A 21,665-nucleotide genomic window follows, 5' to 3' on the forward strand; every position below is an offset into this window, starting at 1 on the left:
TGTGTGTGTGTGTGTGTGTGTGTGTGTGTGTGTGTGTGTGTGTGTGTGTGTGTGTGTGTGTGTGTGTGTGTGTGTGTGTGTGTGTGTGTGTGTGTGTGTGTGTGTGTGTGTGTGTGTGTGTGTGTGTGTGTGTGTGTGTGTGTGTGTGTGTGTGTGTGTGTGTGTGTGTGTGTGTGTGTGTGTGTGTGTGTGTGTGTGTGTGTGTGTGTGTGTGTGTGTGTGTGTGTGTGTGTGTGTGTGTGTGTGTGTGTGTGTGTGTGTGTGTGTGTGTGTGTGTGTGTGTGTGTGTGTGTGTGTGTGTGTGTGTGTGTGTGTGTGTGTGTGTGTGTGTGTGTGTGTGTGTGTGTGTGTGTGTGTGTGTGTGTGTGTGTGTGTGTGTGTGTGTGTGTGTGTGTGTGTGTGTGTGTGTGTGTGTGTGTGTGTGTGTGTGTGTGTGTGTGATGGGTAGGTTTAGGGGCAGGTGCAGTGTAGGGGGATAGAATATACAGTATATACGGTATAAAAACCATTACGCCTATGGAAAGTCCCCATAAAACATGAAAACCCAACGTGTGTGTGTGTGTGTGTGTGTTCAACAGAAGAAAGAAATGTATACAGATTTGGAACAACTTGAGGGTCACCAAATGATTTAATTTTTAGGTGAACTATCCCTTTAATTGCTTCTCCACTTACACTCCCATATCTGTCCTCTAGGTGGCGCGAGTGTCCATCAAATAACAGCCGTACAAACCAACATGGCTGCGTCCATTGCGCGGTCATGCCGGAGCGTGTGTAGAGTTAAATCACATGTCATTTTCACAAAAACATCTTATTTAAAAGCTTCATTCCACTGTTCCCCGTCTAAAAGAAGCGGACTCCTCTTATCCCTGTATAACCGAGGCCTCCTGAAGGAGTCGTTCCCCGAGCGCGCAGCTCAAGCCGAGCTCCCGGATCTGCTCCGGTCCGGTCCGCAGACCGTGTACTGCGGCTTCGACCCGACCGCGGACAGCCTGCACGCCGGGAACCTGCTCGCCATCATCGGCCTGCTGCACTTCAGAGCCGCGGGCCATGACGTCGTCGCGCTGCTCGGCGGAGCCACGGCGCAGATCGGGGATCCGAGCGGGAGGTCGTCCGAGAGAGAGCGCCTCTCCCCGGCTACAGTGGAGGAGAACGCCCGCGGGATTCTGGAGAGCCTCCACCGGATCTTCACCCACCACGAGCTGCATTTCTCCCCGGACCCGAGCAGGCTGGGCCGGCTGACGGTTCTCAATAACCGCAGCTGGTACAAGGACTGGCAGGTGCTGGAGTTCTTCTCGGAGGTGGGCCGGTGTTTCCGGATGGGCACGATGCTCAGCAGACACAGCGTCCAGTCGCGGCTGAAGAGCGCGGAGGGCATGAGCTTCACCGAGTTCTCCTACCAGCTCTTCCAGGCCTTCGACTTCTACCGGCTCCACCAGCTGCACGGCTGCAGGATCCAGCTGGGCGGAACCGATCAGCTGGGGAACATCATGAGCGGACACGAGTTCATACACAGGTATCACTGGATCAATACCACCTCAGTACGGTTCCGGTCAAACGTATGGAAACATTAAAGGCACTATATGTAAGATTTTTGGATTAAAATATCCAGTACAACAGTCATTGTTATATATTTTGTTGACTTGTGTACTTGCATTATCCCAGACGTTTCCAAGAATGTTTAAATCCATAGAAATAAGCTTTTTTTATTTTTTATTTATTGAACAGATATAAGAGCAAATAGTCACAATTCAAAAAAGAATTTAACGACAATAACAAAAATTATAAACTAGGGCTGTCAAAAGATTAATCGTGATTAATCGCATCCAAAATAAAATTTTGTGTTTACATAATATATGTGTGTGTATTCTGTTAATTATTATTTATATATAAATACACACACAAGCATGTGTATATTTAAGAAAAAAATATTATTTTTATATATAAAACATTTATATTTATATATATTATAGATTATATAAATGTATATACATGCAAATATTTCTTAAATATATACATGAATGTGTGTGTATATTTATATATAAATAATAATTAAAAGAGTACACACTAGGGATGCAACAATACAGTTAGTCCACGTTCAATACATACCTCTGTTTTAAACCACGGTTTTCGGCTTCGGTTCGGTTCTGATGGCTTGTCACACAAATTTTTTGTTATTCTATTCTTAGGCGACAGGAACAGCAAGAGGTTAAGGAGAAAAAAGACTATTTATTATTGCAATACTCTTTCTTTATTTTTCTTAAAATAATTGAAAAACCTTACTTAAACTTAAAACTTTACTTTAAAAAAACCCTTGTACACATTCCTAGTGTATTGGATAATATAAAATAAATATATATAAAGATTTACACTGGCAGCTCAGAGCTGTACAGCAGCATTTAAGTATGAAATTGAATGAATGAATGTAAAAATAAAACACTACATAGACTTCACTATAAAATATACACTGATTATTATTAAAGCTACTGTATTAGTTTTTCAGTCAAGAGCAGTGAGTGATTTTCTCTTTGTCTTTTGTTGTTGTATTAACATTAAAGGAATATTTCACTCAAAACTGAAAATTATGTCATCAAGAAATGAATACAGGTTTGAAACAATTTTAGAGTGAAGGCCTGTTCACACCGGGACGATTTTCGCACGCGTTTATCGCCGACGTTTAAAGCCTCGGGACTAAACAATGGGCGCCAATGTGAGTGTTCACACCGACGCGCAAAACGCCAGGCGTAAAAGCGTCATTTTTAAAAAAAACGCCTCGGGTTCGTTTTTTTATTTTGACGCGGCGCGTAAAAAACTGGCCGACCAATGAGATCGGCGTTTTTGTACACGTGCCTGGAGCTGCTGAAGTGACAGTAAAACACGACTTGGTGGCGCTCAAGCACAAAACACTCTTGCCGAGCACACATTGATACGACGAAGAAGTAGTAAGTAGACAAAGAAGAAGATGAACTGCTAATGCTGCTTGCCAGTTAGCAAAAAGTGTGTGAATGGTTTTGTCCATATACATAATATGTCTGTGGTTTTGGCAAGCACGTAAATACTGTCTCTCCTCTCCTTCTGTGTGACAAGCGAGTGTCAGAGGCTTAAAGTGCCGCAGCACCATCTTGTGTACCGGGAGCGCATCGACTGAATGTGCACGTTCACTCGGCGCAGCGCCAGTGAAAATCGCTTGGATGTGAACACTCAAGACGCGCCGAAAAACGGCACGAAAAACGCTGGCGATAAGCGCGCGCGATATTCGTCCCGGTGTGTACAGGCCTTGAGTAAATAATGACATCATTTTATAGGTGAACTGTCCCTTTAAGGACCGCGTGTTCACTGGCTGCGCTGCTGTCAGTTTAAGATCTCTACACATCTAATATACAGACACGATTGCGATTTTACTTTCACTTTAGACATAACCGACTGTGTTTATGTTAACCTTGAGTGTATTTGACAGTATTAGCGCAGTAAGACGACTACTTAGTCCAGTAATCACGTGTTTGACAGGCGCGCGCTCTGAAAAGCGCATGTTAAAACCGCGCACGCGAATGAAACCGGTAGGGCTTTAAAACGCATGGAAATAATGAACTTCCATGATTGTGAATAACTGTAGTGTTCTGTGAGTATAACTCCACCACTAACGTGTGATGTGAATGAATGTCGCGTTGTTCAGTATTGGGATGGAGGCAAATTATACAATTTGTAGAAAAATAATTAATTAAATGCGAAACCGAAAAAAACGCAATTCACAAGCGCGTATTGAACTGTGAATGCCGTACCGAACGGTTCAATATTATATTGAGAATTGTGGCATCCCTAGTACACACACATATATTATGTAAACACAAACTTTTATTTTGGATGTGATTAATCGCGATTAATCTTTTGACAACCCTATTATAAACATTAGACCATGGGCGTCGGAGCCATTGTATGTGGACGGGACAAGACCCACCCACTTTTTACGATCAATGATATTGGACCCGCTCACTTTTATCGTCTCTAATTCAGCACTAACCGATAAACACTTATTATTAAACACATGTTAGACGCTTTATTTCCACTTTTCTAATATTTTCTTCATTTTAATTGAAAATAAGTGCCTTTCCGATCTGATATGTGGTGTGAAAAGGGAGTAGAGTGAGTTCGGCAAAAGGCAGATTCGAACCGTGGGTCGGTTTGCGTCAACTTGATTGCATCTTACCCCTACACTATGCTACTTTCAATGGTAAGGTGATTTCCGTAATCTTGTCTTGTCCAACCAGACGTTTAGCAAATTCCAGCAGTCCCGGTCAAACATATGGAAACAGTAAAGGCACAATATGTAAGATTTTTGGATTAAAATATCCAGTACAACAGTCAGTGTTATATATTTTGTTGACTTGTGTACTTGCATTATCCCAGACATTTCCAAGAATGTTTAAATCCATAGAAATAAGCTATTTTAACCAGGACACGGACCGTGTCTGTGCGTCGCCTATCAGTGACGTCATACCCGCGTTACCCTCGCTTTATTTAGTAGAAACCATGGAAACGCCAAAGACGCTTTAATTATGTTTTATTAGACAAGGGAGCAGCTGTTTGGAGGCAATTTCTAGGCCTGTCACGATAACCAATTTTGCTGGACGATAAATTGGCCAAAAAATTATCGCGATAAACGATAATATTGTCTTTCTGAGACCATTTTCATCTAAAATAAAATTATGTATAATGTAGGTACGCCTTTTCAAAGATCAAGAAACTTTCTAAAGACTAGTTAACACTGAAAATGGAAAGCATTTTAAATATCCACAAAAAATGAACAAAACAACCAAAACAAAAAAGCAATGGACTCTCAGTCTGTTAACAAACAAATGCACTTGAATAAACAGCTGAAAACTGCAACAGATGATTGTGTTTTAGGTAGTGCTGGGAATCGATAAATAAAAACAAAACAAATTAATCACATTTTTTTTGTAATTAATCACGATTAATAAATTTTTTATGTTTTTATATTGTAATAATTTCAGTTACTCTCCAAATTAACGTAGAAACAATTTATTGACAGCATATTTTAAATATATGTTGTATTGTAAATGTTTTTATGAATGAAGGCCAGTATCACTGATGTCTCTATGAAACATTAATGACGTTACATTACAGTATAACTGAAAGCTGCCAATTTCAACATTTATTAGGCTTTAAAAAACAACTTTTAATTTAAGTGAACTTAAAACAAGCTTTACATAACCCCATTATAATATTCTTCTGTTATACATATACAGAAATGTAATAGTTATCAAACACCTTTCTTAACTGCATAAATAATAAATTAAATATAGATTAATCATCATTAAAGCTACAATTTTCCCGTTGTTCTGTGATGAACATTAATGACATCATCAGTGCTACTGTCACTTTAAGAACAGCCGCTGACGAACATGACGCAGATCTCACGCGCATCTCATTTCCTCACAACTCTAAGTTAATTTAAGACGTTATTTAACTAATTTAAGACTCTAATATGAGAATACTCAAAATTCTCTGTGTTGTTGTTGTTGTTTGTTCAAGAGCAAAAGAGAACTCGATGTGAGCAGGAGACTGACGAGTCTGTCTGTGCGACGAGTGTGTGTGTGTGTGTGTGTGTGTGTGTGTGTCAGAGCTGACATGAGATGCACACACACACACACAGGACATTGACATACAGTGCGTTCTCTTGTGTCTTGTCGCACTTAGAAGCATTTACATGTATAAGAGCGTGATCATATAATGTAACGCTCGCCAAAAATGGATATTAAAACGGACGCTGGAAATTATCGCGGCCGGAAAAATGATCGAGCTCATTTTTTTTATCGTACGATTAATTGATTTATTGATTATCGCGACAGGCCTAGCAATTACAAACATAAAATGAATTATTGTAAATTTTCTCCGTCATACAATGTTTTAAAATGAACTGCATGGCCAACACAAGCCATCCAGCATTTATTAATATGATATTCTTGCCGTCTTTCACGCTTGTCTCTCATTAGCAATCGCTCCAGCTCCTCGTTCAGGTCCACCCTGCTTCATACTACAGTCACGTTAATAAACATCCCGATTCTTTTCCACCAGCTGTGAGGTGACGACGACAGCTTCCAAGAATCCGTGCTCAATCTCGCTGCACCTTTGTTTTGATTTTGAATAGGCGACCTCAAGCGGAGAAAAAGTGCACACACTCAAAAAAATAACTCATTGGACAAACTCAATTTAATTGAGGGCAGGTTTTCCATCCAATAAATATGTGTAGCCCCAACTAATGCAAAACTAATTCATGCAATGAAATGTAGGCCTAATTGAGTTGGTCCAACTCAATTTTATCAAATACAGTTTAAATGATAGTTATATACATATAACATGACTTCTTATATTTGTCAAACTTGGAAAATCAATTATAAGCAGTTTCATTTCATCATCATACACAATGTATATAAGAAAAGGGGTAAGCATAACGGTAACCACACAATTCAATGAAACCACAAAATGAAAAAAACATTACAGAAACTCCTCTAAATGTCCAACATAACTGATCATTAAACACTAACATTAACTAACAACATATTTCCCTTTACACAAAAACACAAGAAATAACACTTTAATCCCTAAATTTGCTCTCCTATATGGAGTCCCTTGCAAAGCATGCTGGGAACTACAGATCCACTGCCCTGTTAGTTATATCAACACAAATATTTAATGTAGTTTTAACACAACTTAATTAAGTTAACTTCAGTTTTAAATATATTAGGTTGATTGAACACAATTCAATTAAGTTGTGACAAAATTAGATATGTTTAAGTAAAGTGAACAGAATTTAAATGTGTTATGTCTATGAAGGGCCTGAATCATTTTGTTGAGTGTATTGTGCCTTTAAGGTTTTGTTTTTTGTTTTTGAAAGCAGTCTAGATCTCAGTAGAAAGTAGTTTTTTTTTTTTATATATATATATATATATATATATATATATATATATATATATATATATATATATATATATATATATATATATATATATATATATATATATATTTATATTATATATAGATTTTTTTTTAATCAAATAAATGCACCTCTGAGATTAAGCACAGAGGTGCATTTATTTGATAAAAAAAAATATATATATATATTGCTGTGGATTTCTTCAGTCAGATGATCCTTCAGAAATCATTCTAATATAATTTCTTATTATTATCAAATTAATATCTTATTATTGTTTTAGCTTCTTTTTTTATTTATTTTTTGGGGGCAAATCACTGACACACTGTCATTCAAAAGTTTGGGTAACATTTATAAAGAGAAATTAATAATTTTATTAAACAAAGGCACATTTAAATTGATCAAAAAGACAGTAAATATATTTATGAAATTAATACATATTACAAAAACATTCTGTTTATAATAAAAGCTGTTTTATTAACTATTCATATGTTTCTATTCATCAAAGAATCCTGAAACAATTTGACTGTATTTTTAATCAAATAAATGCAGCCTTAGTGAGCAGAAGAGGTCATGTAGTGCCATATTTTCAGACATGTACCATGATAATACCACAATACTCTTTATATTAACAGTATAAACACATACACACAGCACTATGGGAAAAATGTGTGTTTTCGGTCAGGTAGTACCATCATAATTAAAAAATAAGACATTCCAGTACTGCCAATAAATAATGCCTTAATTTATAATGAAAATGAGTGTGTAGTAGCTATCATTTGCTTAATTTTCATGTGCGGCATAAAATAAAACATGTGGTTGTTCTCGTTTATACAAACGTCATAATATGGCACAGGCTCTGATGTGTAATCTTCATCTCTTCTTGTGCAGAAAGACGGGAGAGGAAGTGTTCGGCCTGACGGTTCCTCTCGTCACCACCTCCATGGGTGATAAACTGGGGAAGACGGCCGGCAACGCTGTGTGGCTGAACCCAGATAAAACATCCCCGTTTGAGTTCTACCAGTACTTCCTCCGGCTGCCGGATAACAGTGTGGAGGGGTGAGTCAGCCAACACTGAGCTGGACCTCGGCTCATGGATGCTCGCTACAAAGGGTTTTCCCAAACGCTATCAGGATTATGAATTCACATAGTATTCACAATACTATATCTGGTTACTGTATTCAACTTCAATGACTTCACTCAATCTTTACTTTTGGCCATATTGCTGTCTATGTCTTATGTAGAATGTCAAGGTGTACTACTAACCTTTGGTCACTTATCACTTAGGGCGTTTTCACACCTGAAAGTCCGAACCGAAGTTCATGTTTTGATACATTTTATACAGTTTTGTTTTGGTTTCAAATTGTAATTATGTGAGCGCACTAAAGAACTTTACATGACACACTTGTGTCCACTCGTCTTCATCTATGTGGGCGGCATCTGGACATTGATTGGTTTGTAAACGGACGAGCGTCTGACGTCAGCGTCTTTGACAAGAGTGAATGAACGGACGCATATCGTTGCCACTATTGAACAGTGCGCATTGCTTGACTATTTTTTATTCGTTACGTTTAAAAGTGGACATTTCAAGCTTTATATACACATATTTCTCATGTCTGTGAGACGAGTAGCTGCTGAGTTTGGGTTTATTTGAGACGCGCTCCAGTTCATGTGCAAAGCATGTGATCGCTCGCGCGATTATTGTCTGCTATAGATGATTTGCTTCTTATTTATTAAATCCAGGCAATTATCTGATTAAACGTTGATTAAAATTAAGATACAATTTATACAAAACGAAATTCACATTAAAGAAAGGCTTTCTAAGCAAAATCATAAATTTCGTTCAAAATCATTTCTGACCTTCTGTCTTCTGACATATTGCGCATCTTTTCACTTTTCATAATCAATGTAGCCTAGATTGAATTTAAAAATAACATTATAATATTTAAACATAAACAGGAACTTCCTGTAAATGGTCTGAAAGTCTTAAAAGAGCGCCCTACCCACATACATTGGAGTAAATTGATAAAAATGGTCTAATTTTACACAAAACACTATATTATATTGTATTTATTCAAAATTTTATTATAAACATATATAAAAAGTCATATTTTGATTTATGATTTAATTAATTTGTTATTTAAAAATCTATAATTTTTTACAAATAATTTTTCCCTTCAGAAAGTTTCTGTGTATTCCACTAGGTGTCAGTAAACAGAGGAAAAATTATTTTCTTGATATCTCCTTCCAAAAAAACGTTATTGAGATTCATCTGTGCAATCTATCTATTAACTCCTACTCATCTCCATTGATTTTCCACAGCCGCTGGGAAATCGAAAAGAAGGCTCCGCCTCCTCAACTTTGTAAAGGGAGATCTCGGGCTCTGATTGGCCTAGAAGCATGATCGACGTGTCTATAGAAAGCTGAGATACTCAGCTTTTTTTGACGTATGACGCAATACGTGATGATTTCATCAAAAAATCGCGGCTAACAAAGACGATCCAAACTAAGGCTAATAAGAGTATTTGTCTGCATCACATGTTTTGATCTGGACATTGGTGACATATCACAGTGTCATTTGGCCATGCATACTCACAGACACGTGAAAATGGTCTCATTTTAAAGAAAACAACATAAGGAACAAGCTGATAGCGTTTGCGGCTATTAGCTCCACAACACGTTATTGATCCGAACAGGAATATGACTCATGTGTTTGGTTGTTCAAAGGAGTCATTTCCGTCTTCGTGATTCTTTTGATAATAACGTTACTGTAAAGTGTTGGATCGGTTAAATAAACTGCACAGTGATATTCTTGAGGTTAAGAGCTTTCATTTGATATATGACTTTGATGAGATTGTTTGATCTAAATATGAAATTTAATATTATTCATATAATTTTCTCAAAGGGGGGGTCAAATTCAGACCGTATTATCTTTTTCTATGTAACATAACAAAAGTGATTGGGTTATCAAGAAAGCTGAGGTTCTAATCTTTCAAACGATACCTTATATGTCTAGTTTTGTGCTGTATAACTTATAGATTTTTTCAAATGATTATGATGATGCAATATTGGACCCGCGGGTGGGTCGGTGAGGGGTGCAGAGCTGAAGTGGTTAAAACTAAATGCACTAGAAGGGAAATGTATCCGCTTACGCAATTACTATCACTGCTCAGTTCCTCAACTGAGATCACTTCCATTTATATCTGTACTTCTTGTTCAAATGTGCAATATTATGACTTACTCGCTTGTTGTATATATTTAGTCTCGTCTAAATGTTATATGTTTGTTTTTCTAAAACACCAGTCAAAAGTAGTGCTTCGTTGTATACAGAAGTTACAATGACCAATAAAGGTTTTCAATTTCAATAGAACATAAAAAATAAGTATATATTAAAAAAAATGTCCTTGACCGAAGCGCTTCTTCTCCTCCAGGTACCTGAAGCTCTTCACCTTCCTGCCACTGGCTGAGGTGGAGAAGGTGATGGAGCAGCAGAGGCGGGACCCGGGCAAGCGGATCGCCCACAAACGCCTGGCCGCTGAAGTCACCAAGCTAGTCCACGGGAAAGAGGGCTTAGAAAGCGCCAAAAGGCAAGAGCAGATACTCGCTTCTGATTCAAAACCCTATTTACTTGACTGAATTGAGTTCTCTTCCTCTTCTTACCGTGCTTGACCGGACAAATACACACAAAGGGATGTCAAAATGTCAGTTTTGGCGAGTATTGACGTAAACACAGTCGTTATGTCTTATGCTGCGTTCACACCAAACGCGAATAGAGCGTCAAAATCGTGTCTAATTTGACGCGTGAATATTTTGAATCCATTTGCGCGTCCGCGGCGAATTGGACGCGCGTATAAAACGAGCGTTTGAAGCTAAATAGACGCACGTTCAAGGCGCTCCAGGAGAAATATGTCATAAAACACCACTCTGCCTATTATATTAAAAATATATATTAAACATTAATAGCCACACATGTGGTCCAGGCAACTCCTACATTATCTTCACTGCATGTGTATTCAAATATCCTTAAAAAATAAAGTTATGAAACTTCTCTTTGCCCTCAGTCAAAACGATTTGGCAGACAACAAATTATAGATTCATGAGAGCAAAGATCAGCCGTTAGATCCACAGAAGACGAACCACTACAGGACATCAGAGCCAGCGGCAGACGGCAGAAGGACTGGCCGAGGAAAGGCTGCTCTCGCCGGGGTTATGAGCGGTGAGCGCCCGCCTGGATCTCACAACTCCAAAAACACAAGATAATTTTTTTTAAATAGGCGCTCTCTTTATAAATAAACCACAGATTTGAGCTTTAAACAACTACATTCTCACCTGAAAAGTCTTAAAACTACATTTTGGGACACAATAGTAGTATTTTTTAATTATGCAGGGTTTCTCATCACGTCACTTTACCACGTGACCGCAGCGAGCAGGCTCCTGATTGGTTAATAAGGCACGAATTGACGGCAAAGTTCAAATTTTTCAACTCGGGCGTCAGACGCGAATACGCTTCAAACGCGTGAATGCACAAAAGCACCACTCGCGTGTAACTCGTGTATCGCGCAAGACGCTCAATTCGCGTGAACGAGGACGATTCCACACCTTCCGTGCCGCGGCACCTCCAGACGCACGAACGCGCCTTTCCATTGACTTAACATGGAAATCACTCGCGCCAGACGCTCTATTCACGTTTGGTGTGAACTCAGCATTAAGAGAACGTAAACAGTTGGGAGAGTATCGGATGTGTATCAGTATAATGGATCCGTGCATTCGGTCTTAAAGTGACAGCAGCCTAATAAACCTGCAGCTGTCCCTTGTTAATGTAACCAAAAAAATCCCTAGCTGCGTCCGAAATCGCGTCTTATGCGAGTAGGTGCTACATTTGAATTTGAACGAACTTTCCAGCATATGTCAGCAAACACCGGAAAAAAGAATTCAATGACACTGGGATACTGCGTTTATACCACTGTATATGCGGAGACTTGTATATCGGAGAGATTTTGTGTAGGTGGAAATTACAGGATACAGACCTTTTTTTTTTCTCCAGCATTTGCTGCCATCTAGTGGAAACAGCCCAAACTGTCTGCAGGGTGCTAGAGCACACAGGACCTGAGATATACATTTTCAAAAATGAATTTATAAACAAAAAAATCAAAAAGCGCCTCTTTTTTGAGAGGATGTATTACAGCTCAGACAACATATACTCACGTTTATCACTTTTAGCAGTGTTTTATGAAACTTAAAATGGTTTCCTGTAAAATGACACCAAAATTGTGTATTTAGAGACACTGTATGTGGGTATGGGAAGCTTTTTAATTCGGGTAGGCCAAATACTGGCGGAAATCCCCCAAAATTGTCCCAGAGCTTAAGATGTTAATTAGATTAGATTAGATTCAACTTTATTGTCATTACACAAGTACAGGTACAAGGCAACGAAATGCAGTTTAGGTCTAACCAGAAGTGCAATAGCAGCAAGTGCAGGATATACAACGGTTGCATAAGTGCAGGACATGGAAATATACTGAATATATATAAATATATCTATAAATAGAGAGATGGTTATTACTATAAACAGAATTTACAGGTGAATATGTACTATGAATATAATATAATATACAGATGGCTATTACTATTAACAGAATATACAGGTGAATATGTACTATCAATAATATAATATACAGATGGCTATTACTATAAACAGAATTTACAGGTGAATATGTACTATCAATATAATATAATATACAGATGGCTATTACTATAAACAGAATTTTACAGATAGAGGTATACAATGATATGTTAGGCTAAAGTGAGGAATATAGCAGTGGATTAAGGTAGTACAATAAAGTATGGACAGAAGCTATTCGGAAAAAAGTGTAAAAGTGCAGTGGAAAGTGATTGCATATTACAGTTAGAATTACGGTGCAAAATGTAAACAGTTGGTACTGAAAATAACAGTCGTCAGTGCAAATGAGCATAATCCAGTTAAGGTATGGTAGTGCAAGATGCACTACAATAATGTTACTGATGTGTGTATGCATGTACACACAGGTGCACCAATGCTCTGTACCACAGCAATATCCAGGCCCTGGAGCAGATGAGTGACACTGAACTCCAGGAGCTTTTCCGAGAGGCTCCGTTCCACGAGCTGTTCCTGGATCCGGGGACGACGGTGCTGGACGCCTGCAGACGGGCACAAGCCATTCCAGAGGGACCGCATGGGTGAGAGACGCCAGCGGGAATCTTACAAATAATGCTTTGGGATATTCGGTTTAAAAGAAGCACATACTCTTCACACGTTACTTTTTAAAAGGCACATGGCAGAAAGTTTTGCCACAAATCAATCCAAGGTTCGAATCCTCCTTTTGTCGAACTCACTTTACTCTCTTTTCCCATCACATATCAGATCGGAAAGGCACTTATTTTCAATAAAAATTAAGAAAATATTTGACAAGTGTTATTAAAGCGTCTTAACTTGTGTTTAACCCTTGTGCATCAATTAAAAAACGTTACACATAGGTCCATAGAGGAGAAAAATGTCCATGTCAAAAAACTCATAAAAAATGAATCTTGAGAGCACAGACTTAAGTTTGATCTCATTTTAAAGAAGACCCTTGGCAAATTATTGTTGAAGTCAAAAAGTTGTTATAGAGGTTTAAGTTTATGACAGTAGTTTTTTTTTAAACATGTTGAACTCTAAAACTGCTAGAAAATCAAAGCCATACAAAAAGGCTGTTCCAAATTTGAGGTTGATATCTCAAAAAATGAGCTCTCAGTAAGATTTTGTTTGGGCGCAGTGCCAACTTTTCCCCATTAGATGCCAGCAAAACTCTACTAATGCACACAGCGGCTGGATTTGTGATTTTGCAGTTGAGTTTTTCTCTCTCAAATATTACAAGCACACACACAATTTGTTTTATTACATACATACACACCACACTCTGACATCCATACCAACACACCCACACAGTTATAGCTGCATAATATATCAAATTGGCTTTATTATATTTATAAAACAGGAATAAAGTGAGTATTTGCTTTTATACGCCAAACCTAAAAAAATGGCACCATCTGGTAAAAATAGTAAAATTTAAATTTTGAGGCCTTGCCAACAGATTAAAAGCCTATTAACAAACATTGCATCGTTTTATATTTAAATGGCAATGGGATTAAAATTTGCACTACGTTTTTGTACAAAAGGCGCTGAGAGGAAGTATTTTGTGTATCTAGTGCAATATAGTTTTTTTTTGTAAGGAAATGGGGGTGAAATAGTAAAATTCCAATAAAAATACACACCTGTGGCAAATTTTATGCAATTAGCATTAACACAGGCAAAGTTATCAACAAAAAAAAAAACTGAAAAGCCAAAAATGTCCATAAGGATGCACAAGTTCAAAATGTTGAACTTTACCCTTTGGTTAGCTATAACAGGGTCATTTGGAGACTGGGTCTGACAAAACATGCTCAAAAGCCTATTAATCCTGAAGAAAAACTCAAAACTTCACGAAAATAGGTGAGCACGTGCAGCATATGACTCTAAAGAAGCATGCAAAATTAGGTGGCGCTATAACTGTTAAAAAGGTTTAAAAACCATGCATTTCCTATGATAAACTGCCTGTATTGACTGTAAATGGTCTTTTCTAGGGATGCCACAATTCTCAATATAATATTGAACCGTTCGGTACGGCATTCACGGTTCAATACGGGCTTGTGAATTGCGTTTTTTTTTTTCGGTTTCGCATTTAATTAATTATTTTTCTACAAATTCTATCATTTGCCTCCATCCCAATATACTGAACAACGCGACATACATTCACATCACACGTTAGTGGTGGAGTTATACTCACGGAACACTATAGTTATTCACAATCACTTGGTTCATTATTTGCATGCGTTTTAAAGCCTTGCCGGTTTCATTCGCGTGCGCGGTTTTAACATGCGCTTTTCAGAGCGCGCGCACTAAACGCCTGTCTAACACGTGATTACTGGACTAAATAGTCGTCTTACTGCGCTAATACTGTCAAATACACACAAGGTTAACATAAACACAGTCGGTTATGTCTAAAGTGAAAGTAAAATCGCAATCGTGTCTGTATATTAGATGTGTAGAGATCTTAAACTGACAGCAGCGCAGCCAGTGAACACGCGGTCCTTAAAGGGACAGTTCACCTATAAAAATGTCATTATTTACTCACTCTAATATTGTTTCAAACCTGTATTCATTTCTCGATGACATAATTTTCAGTTTTGAGTGAAATATCCCTTTAATGTTAATACAACAACAAAAGACAAAGAGAAAATCACTCACTGCTCTTGACTGAAAAACTTATACAGTAGCTTTAATAAGAATCAGTGTATATTTTATAGTGAAGTCTATGTAGTGTTTTATTTTTACATTCATTCATTCAATTTCATACTTAAATGCTGCTGTACAGCTCTGAGCTGCCAGTGTAAATCTTTATATATATTTATTTTATATTATACAATACACTAGGAATGTGTACAAGGGGTTTTTTTAAGTTTAAGTAAGGTTTTTCAATTCTTTTAAGTAAAATAAAGAAAGAGTATTGCAATAAAAAAAATATTTTTTTTCTCTTTAACCTCTTGCGGTTCCTGTCGCCTAAAGAATAGAATAACAAAAAATGTATATGACAAGCCATCAGAACCGAACCGCACCGAACCGAAAACCGTGGGTAAAAACCGAGGTATGTATTGAACCGTGGACTAACTGTATTGTTGCATCCCTAGTCTTTTCCATATATGATCAAGATGCTTGCTAAATAAAATAAAACTTTATGCATGTGTGCCTTAAAGGCCTTAAATGCTTGAACCCCGCTAAATGCTGCTCGCAGCTTTAATCTTACATATATTCGTTTGCACGTGCACATTTTTTAACAGTCTATGGTCTGAACGCTCTGTTTAAAACCCTCTTTAAAACCCGCCTTTCTACTCTGCAGTTTACTCGCGCAGTCTACTCTGATTGGTCAGCCGGTCCCACTCTGTTGTGATTGGTCTACCGCAGGGGTCTCCAACCTTTTTGTGAGCGAGGGCTCCCTGAAGGGATAAAAAAGTCTTGAGGGCTACTTGTTTGATATAGGCACAGACACACACACACACACACGCACGCGCGCGCACACACACACACACACACACACACAGGGCCGGCCCTGACCAATTTGCTGCCCTAGGCAAGATTTTATTTGGTGCCCCTTGTATCAAGGTTTAGCACTACACGTTATCAGTCAAAGTTGTGGAAACACTCGTACTGTTTTATTTTTGTAATGCATTGATGTTTTATTGTTGTTGTTTTATATGATGTCCAGTCCATTCTACCCCATCATTATGTTCATGATATTATTATTATTATTTTATTTTTTAAAGGCTGATGATAGTTAAACTATACAAAAATAGCACCTACGCCACATTACAGCCTAAACACAAAGAGCAAGAGTAATAGCATCTAGCATTCATGCACAAACCATTCATTGAGAACTAGCAAAAGTGTTTGTTTTCCAGTAGATGGCAGCAATCTTACACTTGACTATGAGCATTCATGTTTTCACCAGGAATTAAACTGTGAAATTTAGATATTTAATGTGAATTTTACCTAAAATGTTGCTATTTTGTTATTCTGTTGCCTCTGGCTTGGCGTGCTCAGTTGGGGACACAAAATTTTTCAACGAAACATCGAAATAAATCTAAATAATAAACTAAATTAACCATTTAAACTAAATTACTGATCGAATTATTGATCTAAAGCCCACACTGTCACTGTATGATGATTGAAATGAACTGATGACATCAGCGTTTTCCAGAATGGCTATACAGCTGAATAAAATTATGCTGCATTATTTTCCTGTTTAACACTGTAAAGCTGCTTTGAAACAATCTACATTGTTAAAAGCGCTGTATAAATAAAGTTGACTTGACTTGACTATTTTAAATGAACCTGTATATAAATATCATTACTAATTTTGGCAAATACATTTTAAAATTGCTATATATCCCCTTAAAACTGCACAACTGCAGAGTAAAAACATGAAGCTATTAAAAAAAGTGATATTACATGCGTTTAATATTTTTATATATATATATATATATATATATATATATATAAAAATTGTTTAAAGTAGCTCGGCGGGGGGAGATTGATGCGGCGGACTGGGAAGAGGCGGGGGACGCTTTTTTTGCGCTTTATTTGGTAATCTTTCAAATGAATATTAATAAAATATCGGTAATACATTTTGGCGCCCCTAAGGATGAGTGGCGCCCCTAGCATTTGCCTATTCCGCCTATGCCACGGGCCGGCCCTGTGAAGAGGAATTCTGTCTCCCACTCCTCATTGAAATAATAAGTCTTTTTCTTTTTTGCATGACTTGCATCATCAGCCATAATTAATCTTTTTTTCTTTTTTATAGTTCAATTTATCTCATGTAGAGTATGTATACCGTCTGCCCGCGACCAACTCAACTAACAGAAGTGACGTTTTTTTGGTTTTTGCACAAAGTAATGTTGCCTATGGCAACGTACGTTGACTCGACGTGCAGATTCAAAATATTTTAAATTATTGAATTATTTTATTATGTTTTAATGGTATATGAAATGTCACCAATAGTTATTTTCTCATTTTATGCCATTATCATAAAAAAAAAAAAAAAAAAAAAAGAGAGATTACAATTCAAGCTATTTATAGAACGTGCTCGCGGGCGACCCAGAGACTCCACGCGGGCACCATGTTGGAGACCACTGGTCTACCGTGTGTCAGAAATGTAACACCCCTTACCATAACCAGGTGAGTCCTGAGGCGCTGTAAAAACTACGATAAGTTTTCCTGTATCAGTCCGATAATGACAGTCAAGAAGAACAAGCTGACCGAACAAGCACGACTTTCACAGTGGTATTTTTGTTTAATTTTATGCCTCTGCTACATTTCAGATGTGATGTTATATCGGTGTTATTTCTCCATTAACATTCTGACATGCATCGGACTGCACACTTCAGAAAGCAGTTTTATTTTACAGTCCTGTTCCCCATGTGTGTACTTATTATAGCAATTACAACAACTGGGTAATAACTAGGTACTAACTCCTAAACCTAACCTTAACTCATGTAGTTACCTTATATTACCCAGTACTTCTTAGGTAAGTACACTGTAAGTAGACACTAAGGGCGTTTTCACACCTGAAAGTCCGCACCAAGGTTCATGTTTTGATACATTTTATACATTCGGTTAGTTTTGGTTTGGTTTCACATTGTAATTATGCGAGCGCACTAAAGAACTTTACATGACACACTTGTGTCCACTCGTCTTCATCTATGTGGGCGGCATCTGGACACTGATTGGTTTGTAAACGGATGTGCGTCTGACGTCAGCGTCTTTGACAAGAATGAATGAACGGACGCATATCGTTGCCACTATTGAACAGTGAAGCATTGCTTGACTATTTTTTATTCGTTACGTTTAAAAGTGGACATTTCAAGCTTTATATACACATATTTCTCATGTTTGTGAGACAGTAGCTGCTGAGTTTTGTTTTTTTTGAGACGCGCTCCAGTTCATGTGTAAAGCATGTGATCGCTCGCGCGATTATTGTCTGCTATAGACTATTTGCTTCTTATTTATTAAATCCAGGCAATTATCTGATTAAACGTTGATTCAAATCAAGATACAATTTATACAAAACGAAATTCACATTAAAGAAAGGCTTTCTAAGCAAAATCATACAAAATTTCGTTCAAAATCATTTCTGACTTTCTGTCTTCTGACATATTGCGCATCTTTTCACTTTTCATAATCAATGTAGCCTAGATGAAATTTAAAAATAACATTATAATATTTAAACATAAACAGGAACGTCCTGTAAATGCTCTGAAAGTCTGAACCTTACAGAAAATGCTTTCACACTAGAAACTAACCGAACCTTTGTTCAGTTTGATCCGGACTGAGAATACCGCTTTTCGTCTGACCAAATTTCGTCTGTCTGGGGAGGTTTCACACCTGTTATTTTGATTCGGACCAAACTGAAAAGTCCGAAAATCCGGACCAAACAAGGTAGATGTGAAAGAGCCCTAAGGGAGAGGTCAAATAAAATAAAAAAATGTCCCCTTTAAGAAAAAAAAATAATGATTTTTGATCCGTACTTTAAGACCCAAAGCAGAAAAATACCTACATTCGTTGAAATTGCATTGATGCATTTTTGCTTCATATAATTAACATAATCCCTCTTGACTAGGTATCAGATGATCATTGACGGTGGAGTTTGGATCAACCACCAGAGGGCAGCAAACCCGGAGCAAGTTCTGGTTCTGGGTCAGCACATCCTCTCTAACGGACTCAGCCTGATCCGAGTGGGCAAGAGAAACTTTTACATCCTCAAGTGGCTTAGTATATGAATCTCCAACTCGGACATACACGTTTTGCATTCAAAATCAACCGTGTGGACCCTGTGTGTTACAAAACCGATCCTGCAATCCCGAGGCTCTCCAGCAGTGGGCAGTAGAGGTCTGTTCTGGCTCGGGACAGTAACCTGTGCATCAAAGACTTTGAAATTATACATTGAATTGTGCTGTTGAGAAACCCCATGTGAATGTCTGTGGAATATATCAAAGACATGAGAACAGACTTGCCTTGTTTGTGCCTGTTTTATTTGGACAAATTACACGGTTTGATGTGTGAATGCACTCCTGATTTTAAATCACACTGGAAAACTGGGTTCTGTTCAACTCTTTAATTAAGTGTTATATTTCAACACTTTTCTTTTTTCTTCTTCAAGTTTGGTTTCTGAGGTGAAACTGACATGTTGCAAAATGATGTTATACATGAATTAAATTAAAATGATTAGGTTTATATAGTTCAAGTTTATTTATAAAGCACATTTAAAAGCTATCAACACATAAAAATAAAATGCAATATTTACAAAAAAAAAAAAAGTAAAAGCCAACGTACTATAGACCCTTTTCACATTTCCGGGTTTCTCAGAGCGGAAGTCGTCATAGTTGGGTTAAATATTATAGCTGTGAATGAGAGAATACATTCAATTTTTTTTTTTTTTTGTGCCCAATTGCTCACATAGCAAAATAAAAACGCCACCGTAGTTATTTCACAACTTTCAAAAAGAGGGAAAAAATAGAGTGAGATTGATAACGGCAGTGAAAAGAGAGAAATATGTAAATTTTTACCATCACTCCCATAGACGCTATTACTAAACACCCTCACAGCAGCGGTTACTTTTTTATTGTAATTTGATGCAAAAGTAATAAAATACAAAGTATTAGTGTTATAAATGTACATATTTTTTTTTTTAAATGAAAATACAAAAAACGTTGCAGGATTTACCGTTAAAACACGTCATCACAGTCTGTGAAAAGGGTCTATATCGCAGTTTGTCTGTCTCTTTAAGAGCTCTTTTAAAGCAGGATGGATTCTGATTGGCTGATAATTCATTGTGAGTGATTCAAACGATATCGTTTCTCTGTGCCGTTGTCATTATAGTTGTGGTGTGGACTCTGCTGTCCTTTTAGTATGTAGATTTCTTTATTTTATCTTTATCCTTAAGGCCCGTTCACACCAAGAACGATAACTATAAATAAAACAACTATATTTGCATCCAAACCAACGGACAATAACATTGTTTAATCTAAATGCTGCTTCAGTTATGTTGCCTGCCACTTTAAATGCGTGAGCTCGTTAAAGCAGGCTGGATTCTTATTGGCTGTCAGTGTTTTTATCATTGGTTGTGAGTGATTCCTACCATATCCTGTTGTTATCATTTGTTTTGGTGTGGATTCTGCTGTTCTTTTAAATTTAGAACGATTTTTTTCTTTATCCTTAAGACCCGTTCACACCAAGCACTATAACTATAAATAAAACTATAAGGATAACTATATTAGCGGCCATTATCGTTCTGTTTATTCTAAGCGCTGCTACAGTTTTGACGTCTGTCGCTTTAAATGCGCGAGCGTGCTAAAGCAGGATGGATTCTGATTGGCTGTCAGTGTTTTTATCGTTTGTTGTGAGTGATTCCAATATCGTGCCGTTATCATTAGTTTTGCTGTTCTTTTAAATTTAGAATTATTTTTTTTCTTTATCCTTCAGACGCGTTCACACCAAGCACTATAACTATACATAAAACTATAATGATAACTATATAAGCAGCCAGTTTTGACGTCTGTCGCTTTAAATGCGCGAGCCTGCTAAAGCAGGATGGATTCTGATTGGCTGTCAGTGTTTTTATCGTTAATCAGCGGTGGAAAAACATCGTGTGGACTCTACTAATCTTTTATATTTGGAATGATTTTAGAACTACTTATAGTTATTGTCATTGGTGTGAAAGGGCCTTAAAGAGTATTACTGTATTTTATGGTAATCTGTGGAACAATTTATTGTCATTTTGGTGAATTTCTTACATTTGATATTAAAAAGAGACGAGATGCTGCCAAACCGCCATGTTGTCGTCGTCACGGCTCGTGTGTAAACAGTGGTCAGATTAGAAGCCAAAAACGGTTTCTGACACGCCTCACGTGACGCACAGACTCAAGTGTGAATCTCGGTTCTTGTCAGGATCATTGCGAGGCTTTGCTGTTCCTGGAAATGTTTGCAGCTTCTCACTACTAGGAAATTAAATTTATAGTGAATCTCTTGTTATACTTCCACATTTTTGTCTTAGTGTGTCAAATATAATCTTCTGAGAGACTAACACATTAGCCTACAGGTAATCAAACGGAT

General features: G+C 37.5%; 1 protein-coding gene across 2 annotated transcripts; it reads left to right on the top strand.

Moving 5' to 3' along the window:
- The first annotated feature begins 701 nt into the window (after nt 1-701).
- yars2 (tyrosyl-tRNA synthetase 2, mitochondrial) lies at nt 702-21,576 on the top strand. 2 transcript variants are annotated; one of them, XM_079809250.1, is made up of 5 exons: nt 702-1,513; nt 7,838-8,005; nt 10,378-10,533; nt 12,992-13,162; nt 19,174-21,576. In XM_079809250.1, exons 1-5 carry the CDS (start codon nt 735-737, stop codon nt 19,331-19,333), a joined length of 1,434 nt encoding a protein of 477 aa, XP_079665376.1. In that variant the 5' UTR covers nt 702-734; the 3' UTR covers nt 19,334-21,576. The 2 variants fall into 2 exon arrangements, with proteins under 2 accessions (XP_079665376.1, XP_079665377.1); XM_079809251.1 differs by lacking the exon at nt 10,378-10,533 and having other exon boundaries at nt 734-1,513; nt 19,174-21,377.
- Nucleotides 21,577-21,665: the final 89 nt, after the last annotated feature.

The sequence above is a fragment of the Gobio gobio genome (assembly GCF_949357685.1).
Source record: "Gobio gobio genome assembly, chromosome: 25".
Taxonomy (NCBI): Eukaryota; Metazoa; Chordata; class Actinopteri; order Cypriniformes; family Gobionidae; genus Gobio; species Gobio gobio.

Coding starts and splice junctions, on each gene's coding strand:
- yars2 (XM_079809250.1), top strand. CDS start 735: ATGGCTGCGTCCATTGCGCGGTCATGCCGGAGCGTGTGTAGAGTTAAA. Junction 8,006..10,377: donor CCGGATAACAGTGTGGAGGG/GTGAGTCAGCCA, acceptor CTTCTCCTCCAG/GTACCTGAAGCTCTTCACCT. Junction 13,163..19,173: donor ATTCCAGAGGGACCGCATGG/GTGAGAGACGCC, acceptor CCTCTTGACTAG/GTATCAGATGATCATTGACG.